Raw genomic sequence first — 12,147 nt, 5'->3', positions numbered from 1 at the left:
AGACATCATAACAACCAGGGACTAAACCAAAAGCAAGCAAAGCACACTGTGCCTTTCTAATTTGTGTAAACGACCTGCAGCCTTTCAACCATTCTGTTTTCCTACTGGTGCTACAAGTTCAGGCATATATGGAAGCACCAGTTCATAGACAGGCTTTGCTTATACCTTTAGGTCTATATGTTCCCACCTCAGGAGCTCAAACAATGGACGTAGCTCCTTCTTCCTATTTTTCTTTATAACTGGAAGCAGCAAAGAAGGTCAGTTTAAGAGGCCCAAAATCATCCAGTGAACTTCTCTGGCTCTGAGTGGGCCTGAATCTGGGTCTCTCAGGGCAGGTCCACCATTTTCATCATTCCCACATTCGGTGGCTGCTCCAAACATTCTTCTCTGATGACTTTTCCAAAAGTGCCTGAAAGATAATTTTCTGGTATAGGACGGCCACCATTTCTGTGGTTTGCAAAGAAGAAGGGAAAGTTGGACATGAAGTAGCCTTGTTTGGCTACTAGTTCAATGAAGCATTTACCAGTTACACCAAAACTCATCTCTCATATTAAGAGGGTTTTGTATCTCTGAAGATAGGCTATTGTTGAAAGGTCTGAAGGGAAAACAAGCCGTGAGGTGGGACAGTAACTCTGCTGCATTTCCCTTCTAGATGCCTCTGAAGTCTCCACTGGAGGACCAAGTGCTGAGCCAGGGGGACACCCAACAGGTGGGGTGCTCAATGGCCATTGAAATGCAGTGGCTGCATTGGAGGTGTGGGCATAGGAGGCAGGGGGCCCCACTGTCCCTGAAAGCCCATGTAGCTGATCTCATGTCATGTGAGGCTTATAAAAGGTGGGGGGAGAGATTTGACCAGGCACCTTGACCCCTCCAAGGGCACCCCAGTTTCTTCTGTCATTCCTGTCTCTTTCTCTGTTAGGGAGGCTCCCATCTATTTGGGAAGATGCTCAATTAATCTGCATTTCACATCCTGGCAGAAATAGGGACGCCAGTCTGAAACTTTGTAGCAGGAACCTCCAGGAGGCTTGAAATGACCCACACCAGGACAGGTGAAAGACCATAACCTTTCAGGGAGAGGGTTAAAAAAGTCAAGATGGTGGCTACAGTCATGCAATACACACACAAAGGTGTTGGGCTTTGATGACATGGTTGTGGCTTCCAGCTTGACTTTTCTGAATACCTGGAACAGAGAAAGCCTTGGCACTAGGCACAAGGCACAATGACCTCACGTGTTCCATGGTGTCATTGCACAGTGCTATAATTGGCATCATTTGAATGTTGCTTTCATCTTGTGTTGCCATCACTTCCTCCCCCTCCCTCCTTGGACACCACCTTTAGATCAGGGCCTGGTTTTCCACTGAGATTTCTTTAACAAAGTAAAACAAAATAATAATTTCACACAGTGGGTCTTGTCAGCTGATGTTTATTCTGGTCAGGTCATGGTTCCAACAGACAGGACCAAATAAATCAGAACTCTGAGACTGGAGGCTTCCTCACAAACATGTTTATTAGATACAAAATATTGGCACGTCAAAAGTGAAACCAAGTCTGAAATGCCCTCCAAAGAGTTACACTATTACAAAGTCAAACTTCCCACCCCAGTGATATGCAAGCAGTTATGTTCCCCAATAGAATAGTTTAGCGGGCTTTCTAACACCCTGCCCAACCCCCTAACATAACCGACAGAATGACCTTGGTTCCCACGGGACACAGAATTATTTAAACTTATCAAAGATACTCCGCACCCCCTCCCATTCATGTGGCAACCTAGAATGAGCAAGATGGCTGCAGCTATGTTCGTTGTAGAGTTGATAGGTTAATGTAGTTTTGAATTTCCACAGGGATCATTTAGAGTAGTGTTTCTCTCAATCTTGTCAACCTGAAGATGGAAATATTACAACTCCCAGAATTCCCCAGCTAGCCAACACAGCTGAAAGGTGCCCTGGTTGAGAAACACTGAACTAGAGGATGTGGCCTCCAGTAAAGCTGCTTTCCTGGATGGTTCAGACATTGTAACATCTAATTCATGGATGGGAGTGCTATTCATGCCCAGCCCAAAACTCAGGGAGAGATTCAGCTGTCCCCTGAGTTGCCATCTCTCCCAGGGATTCATTCTCTGGTCTGCTAGGGTTGGCAAGAGAAACAGTTGAGAGGGCTCCTTAGCCCTGTGGGAAAGTTTATGGTCCTGCAAATCCTTGTCCAGGAGCAGGTGGGGACATGTCCCCTGCTGTTCCTGGGGGCCAGTAAGAGCAAAACTGGTCCCCACCCTCAAACAGCCTCCATGGCATGAATTGTGCTGGAAGGAGCAGGGATTTCGCCCCCTTCAAGAGTGGAAGTAGAGGCTGCCCCTGTGATGGGTCAGGGGGAGTAGAAGGGGCATGAGTTATTTATGTCCTCCAAATGTCACCTCCAAGGCATCTCCAGTCAGCAATGAATGTGCAGAAGAGCCCATAGGTTGTGTGCATGGGCTGACTCTGGCCTCTACTGGCTTCCCTTAGCTAACCCCTAACAGCTCTGGATAGTTCTGTTCACCCACCTCTTGCTTGCAGAGTATGCCATGGTGGTGGAGCAGTTACCTCTCTGCCAAAAAGGATCCTTTGCTCTACCCTTGGAACAGACCCACTTTTGGGTCTCTGTGGATGGGGACATCATCTTGGCACTACAGGTGGGGCAGCAGGCACAAAAGCTTCCATTGTGCAGCCTGGATCTTACTGGCTTTAGTTTCTTCCTGCTGACCTGGACTCTCTGGCTTATCTTCCAGAAGGAATGGTGACTTCATCCACAGCTTTTGGGAACTCTTCAGCACAACAGACGAAAAGTAAGAGGAGGGAAAATTTGGGGACCACCTATGTCACTGGAGGTGGGAAAAAGGCAAGGGGATGAGTCAGAGCAGTGTTTTTCAAACTCGGCCACTTTAGGATGTGTGGACTTCAACTCCCAGAATTCCACACATCTTAAAGTGGTCAGGTTTGAAAATCTCTGCTTTAGAGCACTCTTGATCTACTGCTAGTTATAAGATGTCATGAGCGCTTTTGGTGGCAAACTACTACTACAAACATTCCTTCTCCCTCTTCTGTTTGCTGGCCAATGCTCTAAAAGGAAAAGGAAAAAAGACATTGACAACTGAAGACTATCCAGGATGCCCTGATGCTCATTATGGAATCCACTTAGTATCATTTTAAAAAATAAATTAGAACTGCCAGGAGAGTTTACAAGGCAATGTCAAAATCTGCAAGATGGATGCAGTGCCCTGTAGAAATTGAAACCTGATGTTTGTATGGGGATGTGACACACAAGGGTTGGGCTTCAATATCAATGCAGGTTTTAATCCCCTTTGCAGATACCCCTGGAATTGACCATTTTGATTCACTTTTTATATCAGAATTTTGCCATCTTTGAAATCTCCTATGCAAGAGAAAAGGTCTTTTTTTTTAATTGAAAAGTTTTACAATACATTTTTGAATACAAAAAACCCCCCTCCTCCCCCTCCCCTCTCCCCTACCCCTCCCTCCCCTCCCCTCCCCCCTCCCCGACTTCCCAGAGCTGAATACAGGGTATAAAAATACAAACAAACATAATCTAAAATATGCTAACAATAAAACATTAAATTCTATCGCACTTTAACTCACCATCGTCAAAATATTAATAAAGACTACTAACTAGTTATACATCATATAAATCCACTACTTATTCAAATGCTAAATGAAATTTTTTAGTCCCATATTTATTCTGAATATAATCAATCCATCTCCTCCATTCCACAATGTATCTCTGTTGCGATTGGTCTTTCAAATACGCTGAGATCTTTGCCATCTCTGCCAAGTTAGAAACTTTTAAAGTCCACTCTTCTATAGTCGGCAGTTCTTTTTTTTTTATTGAAAAGTTTTACAGTACATTTTATCTTTAACAATCCCCCCTCCCCCCACCCCTACCTAGCCCTCCCTGTCCCTCCCCCCCATTTCCCCCTCCCCCCCTCCCCCCCAGAGCTAAGTACAAGGTATAAAAACAAAGAACAATCATAAACATCCATATGCTAACAACAATAAACTATTAAATCTATCGCTCTCTAGCTCATATAGGATAACTACAAGCAATATTAATATTACATATAAAAAGAAAGAGAAAAGAAAAAAGAAAGGAAGACTTATTCAAATGCTAAATGAAACTTTTTAGTCCCATATTTGTTCTGGATATAATCAATCCATTTTTTCCACTCCATAATATAACGTTCTTGCGAATGATCTTTCAAGTAAGCCGAGATCTTTGCCATTTCCGCCAGGTCAGAAACCTTTAGAGTCCATTCCTCTATAGTCGGCAGTTCCTCCTTCTTCCAATATTGACCTATTAAAAGTCTTGCTGCTGTAATTAAATTCAACATCAACTTAGTGTCCACAACAGTAGCATCTATAATTATGCCCAACAAAAACAATTGCGGACAAAACTTTATCCTTTGCTTGAAGATCTTCTGCATATTCCACCAAATTTTTATCCAAAAAGCCTTAACCTTTTTGCAGGTCCACCATATATGAAAATATGTTGCATCTTCGCCACCACACCTCCAACATTTTGGCTGATAGTTCGGATACATACTTGCAAGCTTTTTAGGATCTAAATGCCATCTATAAAACATTTTATAAAAGTTCTCTCTTAGGTTTTGAGCTTGTGTAAATTTTACGTTCCTCACCCAGATCTTTTCCCAAGTGTCCATTGTAATAACTTCTTGGATATTCTGGGCCCATTTTATCATACAATCTTTAACAAGTTCTGTTTCTGAGTCAATTTCTATCAATGCAAGATATATCCATTTGATATGTGCTGGACCCTGATTTCTAATTTGCTTTATCAAATTTTCATCAGTCATTGCAAAACCAGTTTTCTGATCTTCTTTCCACCTGGCCCGTAACTGAAACCAAGTTTGAACAATCTTCTCATCTCGCAAGAGGTTGTACGGCTTTAAACACTAGACATTTCTTTCCAAGCTTAAAATCTCCTTATACGTAGTCACATCATGTTTGAAGCCAACATTTATGTTTTCTATTGCGTGTTTTGGAATTGCCCACAACGGCATCTTGTAATCTAACTTATGTCTATACTTCTTCCAAACTCTCAACAATGCCTGTCTTAAAATATGCACTTTAAACACATTATCTACCTTCTTATCATACAACAAATATGCATGCCAGCCAAATAACAAGTCGTGGCCCTCAAGATTTAATAAACTCTCTTGTGTCAAATTAATCCAATCACTAGTCGGCAGTTCTTACTTATTCCAATATTGCACTACTAAAAGTCTCGATGCCGTAATTAAATTCAACGTCAGCTTAATATCTATAACAGTAGTTTCTGTAATAATACCCAATAAAAACAATTGTGGAGAAAACTTTATCCTTTTCTTAAATATCTTTTGCATATTCCACAAAATTTTAATCCAAAAAGCTTTAACCTTTTTACAAGTCCACCATATATGAAAATATGTTGCATCCTCACAACCACACCTCCAACATTTGGGCTGACAATTCGGATACATACTTGCTAATTTTTTAGGATCTAAGTGCCATCTATAAAACATTTTATAAAAATTCTCTCTTAAATTTTGGGCCTGTGTGAATTTCACATTTCTAACCCAGATCTTTTCCCAAGTATCCATTGTTATAACTTCTTGAAAATTTTGAGCCCACTTTATCATGCAGTCTTTAACGAGTTCCGTTTCTGAATCAATTTCTATCAACGCATTATATATCCTCTTTATATGTGCTTGTCCTTGATCTCTAATTTGCTTTACCAAGTTTTCATCAGTCATCGAAAAACCAGTTTTCTGGTCCTCTTTCCATCTAGCTTGTAATTGCCCATACTGAAACCAAGTTTGTACAATCTTTTCTTCTTTTAAAATATTATATGGCTTTAATTGCCATACATTCCTTTCTAAACTTAAAATTTCCTTATATTTAATTTAATTTAATTTATTAATATTTCTATACCGCCCTTCTCCCGAAGGACTCAGGGCGGTGTACAGGGCAAGAATAAAACACAAAGCTACAAAAATTAAAAAGTAATTAAATACATGCCCATAAAAAACAATAAGTACATTAATAAAACCCCAATAAAATGATAATAAAAACCCCACCAATCCCCCCTCAGGCCAGGCCGGCTTGTTCGAACAGGTATGTTTTCAGATCGCGGCGAAAGGAGCGAAGATCGGGCGCCGTCCGGAGCTCAACCGGTAACTGGTTCCATAGCTCCGGGGCGCCCACAGAGAAAGATCTCCCCCTGGGGGCCACCAATCTACATTCTCTGACCGGTGGCACCCTGAGGAGTCCCTCTCTGTGGGAACGCACAGGGCGGAGGGAAGTTGACGCCGGCAGCAGGTGTTCCCTAAGGTACTCCGGACCCCTGCCATGTAGGGCTTTAAACACCATAACTAGTACCTTGAATCTCACCTGGAAGACAACTGGCAACCAATGCAGCTCACGGAGCAGAGGTGTGACATGGGAGTATCGGGAAACTCCCAACACAACTCTCGCGGCTGCATTCTGTGCCAGTTGGAGCTTCCGGGTGGTCCTCAAGGGCAGCCCCATGTAGAGAGCGTTGCAGTAGTCTAGTCGAGAGGTCACGAGCGTGTGAGTGACTGTGCATAGATCATCTCGGCTTAGATAGGGCCGCAACTGGCGCACCAGGCGAACCTGGGCGAAAGCCCCCCTAGTCACAGCTCCTATGTGGTCTTCCAGGGTGAGCCGTGAATCTAGGAGGACTCCCAAGTTGCGAGCCCTATCTACGGGGGGTAATAATTCGCCCCCCATAGCAAGAGGTGGAATGTCCGAATAAACCCGGGATGAAGGTATGCAAAGCCACTCGGTCTTGTCGGGGTTGAGTTGAAGTCTGTTCCTCCCCATCCAGACCCGAACCGCCTCCAGGCAACGGGACATCACGGTGAGGGCATCACTGGGGTGGTTTGGGGTCGAAAAGAAAAGCTGGGTATCATCAGCATACTGATGATACCCAACTCCAAAACCACGAATGATCTCACCCAGCGGTTTCATATAGATGTTGAACAGGAGAGGCGAGAGGACCGACCCCTGAGGAACTCCACAAATGAGAGACCTCGCGGTCGACCTCTGCCCTCCTGCCAACACCGACTGCGAGCGTCCCAGGAGATAGGAGGAGAACCACTGTAAAACCGTGCCTCCCACTCCCAATCCCCCGAGACGCCGCAGCAAGATACCATGGTCGATGGTATCGAAAGCCGCTGAGAGGTCTAATAGGACCAGAACAGAGGAATGCCCCCTGTCCCGAGCCCTCCAGAGATCATTCACCAGCGCGACCAATGCCGTCTCCGTGCTGTACCCGGGCCTGAAACCCGATTGGTACGGGTCTAGATAATCCGCTTCATCCAGGATCAGAGGGAGCTGATGTGCCACCACACTCTCAACAACCTTCGCAAGAAAGCGAAGGTTGGAGACAGGACGAAAGTTGTTCAATACAGCTGGGTCCAAGGCAGACTTCTTGAGGAGAGGCCTCACCACCGCCTCTTTCAAGACGGCGGGGAAGCTACCCTCACTCAAAGAAGCCGATATAACTGCCTGGAACCAGCTGCGTGTCCTCTCCCGGGCTGCATAGACTAGCCAGGAAGGGCACGGGTCCAATAAACATGTGGTGGTGCTCAGCCTCCCCATGATCCTGTCCACTTCCTCCGGAGTCACAGAATCAAACTCCTCCCAGGTGATATCGACAAGACCACCCGTGTCCTGCTCGACAGACTCTGCCCAGTCAGAGTCCAGACCGGTCCGAATCCGAGCGATTTTGTCCGACATATGCTGGTTAAACTCCTCGGCACGACCCTGCAAGGGATCCTCCCTCACCTCCTGATTCAGGAGGGAGCGAGTCACCCTAAACAGGGCGGCCGGGCGATTATCTGCGATAAGGGTGGCGAAGTGGTTAGACCTCGCCTCCCTTATCGCAGCGAGATAAGACCTAGTGTAGGTTCTTAGTCGCAATCGATCGGATTCGGATCGGCTGGATCTCCAACCGCTCTCTAGGCCCCGTTTCCGACGCTTCATCTCCCGGAGCTCCACAGAGAACCATGGGGCTCGACGGGATCTGCACCGGGTCAGGGGCCGCAGGGGTACAACTCGGTCAAGAGCCTCAGTGGCTGCCCTTTCCCAGGCTTCCACTAAGGCGTCTGCCGAGCTGTGAGCAAGGGAGGCAGGTGGGGACCCCAGCGCCGCCTGGAACCTCTGGGGATCCATTAAGCGTCTGGGGCGGTACCATTTGATAGGTTCCACACACCCACGGCGGGGGGTGGCAAAACGGAAGACCAGCCACAGGAGATGATGGCCTTAGCAGACTGCCCCTGCCCAACCTCGACCCAGACCCCGCACCCGCCGGCCAAATCCTGGCCATCCAGGAATTGCTGGACCAACCCGTATCAGCCAAAGAGATAGCTGCAGCAACCACCAAGGACAAAATCCTGGGCAGGGTTCTGACCTGGGTCCAAACCGGCTGGCAATCTACATCCCCGGGGCCAGAATTTCAGCCTTTTTTCCTAAGGCGCCTGGAACTGTCAGCTCACCTCGGCTGCGTCCTTTGGGAAAGCAGGGTCATCATACCCGCCCCACACAGGCAACAAGTTTTAACCTCCCTTCACGAAGGCCACCCTGGGGTGGTCAAGATGAAATCCCTCACCCGCAGCTACTTATGGTGGCCAGGGCTTGATGCAGACATCGAACACTTTGTCGCAACCTGCAACATGTGCCAACAGACCAGGCCACCGCTTCCTCACGCTCCTGTCCACAAATGGGAAGTGACAAAAAACCCCTGGTCCCGTATCCATGTTGATTACGCCGGCCCCTTCCAGGGACAAAATTTTCTAATAATAGTAGATAGTTTTTCCAAATGGCTCGAGGTCATCCCGGTTGCCAGCACAACCTCAGCAGCCACAATCAGGGGTTTAAGGAGGGTATTTGCCACCCATGGGTTGCCAGATGTCATCGTATCTGACAACGGGCCCCAATTCACCTCTAATGACTTCCAGGTTTTCATCAAGGCCAACTTGATTAGGCACGCCACCTCCGCGCCTTTTCACCCCTCCACGAACGGTCTCGCAGAGGCCATGGTGAAGGCGACCAAAGATGCTCTAAGAAAAATCATCTCCGGCGACTGGCACTGCAGACTGGCAAAATACCTCCTGGCCCAGCACTCCACACCATGCACCACCACCGGCAAGTCTCCGGCCGAACTCTGTTGGGGGCGCCGCCTAGTCACAAAACTGGACCGCTTGCACCCTGACAGGGCAGCCGCCGAACAAACCAACGCACCATCTGCCAAGGTCTTCCCTCCCGGCCAGCCCATTTGGGCAAAGAACTTCGGGGTCGGCGACAAGTGGCTGCAAGGCGTGATCTCCGACCAAACTGGCCCAGTCTCCTACCTCGTCGACTTAGGGGACGGAAGGCTCATCTGGAGACACGCTGACCAACTGCGGAAATGCACACCGCAGGGTCGCATTTCCCGAGCCCAACCGGGCACACCATTTTCCCCAGCAGCACCGTCAACGCCACCTAGCCCACTACTGCTCGTTCCGGACGTCGCCAACGACCCCCAACCTACCAACCCCGAAATTCTCCCCACCGCGGAAAGGGAAGACCAGCCCAGCACAAGCCAACCCAGCCCGAGCCTCCGCCACTCCACCAGACCGCGGAAGGCTCCCTCGTACTTGTCGGACTATGAATGGGCCAGCAGCAGGACTAGTGGAACTGACCCCACCTAAACTTCCAGGGGCGAGGGGGGAAGGGGTGTTACATATTCTGACATAAACAGCCCCCTCACATCTATAAGGGATCCCCGGCAGCCGTTGACAGCCGTCAAAAGGCTGCCGCGGCAATCCCCACACACACACGCGGCTAGCGGCCGATTCTGATAGCTGTCAAACTGCCGCGCATGCGCAGTACACTGACAGCTGTCAAACCGGCCGGCTCTTGCAGGGATGCAGGGAAGCTGCTGTCGCTGGGATGCTGCTGGTGAAGCTGGGCAGAGGCTGCTCCTGCCCAGGGTTAGCGCCCATGAAAGAAAGACACAGAGATCTTTCGGGGAAAGGGCCCCGCTGCTCCTGGGATGCACCCTGGATGCTGGACACTCAACCACGAGGAGCAGTGGACCTTGTTTATTTATAGCAAAAGCAACCAATCACATTTTATTGTTATTCAAATAGACCAATCATGGTTACACGTGTGTTCTTCTGAATTATCCTAAAAGGACATAGGTGTTAGAGGTAGATACAAATACAGTAATGACCAATCATTTGCAGGAGACGTCAGAATTTACCTTAAATTGAATAGCCAATGGTGTGGAGGAATACTGTGACCATGCCCTTATCTGGCTGCAGCCAAATGGCCTCTCCTAGGTTCCTTTGTTTTCTGGTTTTATGGCTTACTTCCTTGCACATGGTTCACTGACCTTATCTGGCTGTAGCCAAATGGCCTCTCTGGGTTTATGGCTTACTTCCTTGCACATGGTTCACTGACCTTATCTGGCTGTAGCCAAATGGCCTCTCTGGGTTTATGGCTTACTTCCTTGCACATGGTTCACTGAAGACTTTCCATGGTAGAAAAGTTTTAGCCAGAAAAGTACTAGCCAGCTGCATGTATAGGAACAGAGATCATGGTTATTCCAACATCTCCTCCGTTTTTGTTTTAAATGCAGAATCTGTATGTTCCGCCTCATAGTTGAGGAGGGATGGGTTCTTTAGAGATGCACCTTCGGGAGAGTCAAGAGGCAAGCGAGCCCAAAAGGCATTTTTATTTTCCTCTTTTAGGAGACAAAGGAGTCTCTATTTCAAATTGAGCATTAGGCTCTTCTGAATCCTCCTGGGGAAGGGATTGATACTTACTGTACCATAAAGAATTAATTGTTTAACAGCTCTATGTTCAGCTATCAAAGGAATACTGTTAGTAATACTTTTGATAAAGATAGGATACTGTTAGTAATATGTTAGTAATACCTTTGATAAAGATAGGATACTGTTAGTAATACTTTGATAAAGATAAGATACTGTTAGTAATACTTTGATAAAGATAAGATACTGTTAGTAATACTTTGATAAAGATAGGCAAGACACAAGGTAAAATAGTACATCCTAATACAATCATACTAATAAAAGCTACAATAGCTTGTAAACCAGGTACTTTGGGAAATCAGGAGCCAAATAATTCCTGAAAGTTGAAACCATTTCAAGTTTGGACAGGAACATGAGCTACAGAGTTCACATTGTCCCTCAGTCTGAGTATTTGTGGCGACATGGATGATGATGGTAGACTCGTTGTTAACAACAGGTTGTTCCTTCTGGGTCCATGCGATGGGGCAAAAACAGTGTGAAAAGAGTCATTTTTGACTGGAAGCAATGTCAAAGGTGTGAGTCATTGTAAAGAACGGGATGGGATAGCTGGTGAAGTGGAGTTGACGTCTGGGGTAAGCTTTCAGATGGAATTGTGTTTTAGTGGCATCAGTCAGTGGTGTAGGAACAAAGCTGAAAAAAGTCACAAACCATGCTGTCATCTTTCATGGGTTCTGCAGTTGTGTTTGTGGAGGCATGATACGGACGAACATGGCGACCTGGGATCCACAGCACTTTGTCTGGTAGCTGGACTGCAGCGTAGCCTCTTCCCCAAGTGAGAAGGTCTGCAGGGCCTTTCCAAGTTAGGTCTGGAAGTTGGCGATACCACACTTTGGGTTTAGGCTGATCTGCAACTAGAGATGAAAAATGCCGCTCTGCGGCTGTGGTTAAGGGATGGCCAGTCAAGTTTGAAAAGTTCAGAGTGTAGAGGCAAAGGTTAAGAGTATCTTGCAATGCTGGGAGGTTGGGGCTTCGTTTTCCCCCGTTCTGATTTTTATAACGATCTAATGCATGTTTCAAAGTTTGGTTAGCCCTTTCCACCAAGGCTTGGCCTTGGCTATTATATGGAATTCCAAATTTGTGTGTTATTTGCCAATGATGACAAAATTCTGCCATGGCTTGACTGCTGTAGGCAGGGCCATTATCTGTTTTGAGTTCTTTTGGACATCCCAGCACTGCAAAGGTCCGAATACAATGATTAATTACATGTTTAGTGGCTTCACCCCTTTGGGGGGTGGCCATGATGAATCCTGAGAAGGTGTCAA

At 46.8% G+C, this 12,147-nt stretch overlaps 1 protein-coding gene across 1 annotated transcript in view; it reads left to right on the top strand.

Moving 5' to 3' along the window:
- The window catches only part of VSIG4 (V-set and immunoglobulin domain containing 4), a 51,626-nt gene that overhangs the window by 18,483 nt on the left and 20,996 nt on the right, over nucleotides 1-12,147 (top strand). The window contains exons 4-5 of the mRNA XM_083371784.1: nucleotides 653-709; nucleotides 2,762-2,818. Of these exons, the coding sequence (XP_083227910.1) occupies nucleotides 653-709; nucleotides 2,762-2,818 (114 nt within the window). The remainder of the gene's footprint in view (nucleotides 1-652; nucleotides 710-2,761; nucleotides 2,819-12,147) is intronic.

The sequence above is a fragment of the Vipera ursinii genome (assembly GCF_947247035.1).
Source record: "Vipera ursinii genome assembly, chromosome: 12".
In the NCBI taxonomy this organism is placed as follows: Eukaryota; Metazoa; Chordata; class Lepidosauria; order Squamata; family Viperidae; genus Vipera; species Vipera ursinii.
Note: the sequence above shows the minus strand (reverse complement) of the source record. Positions and strands in the feature narration are given on the sequence as shown.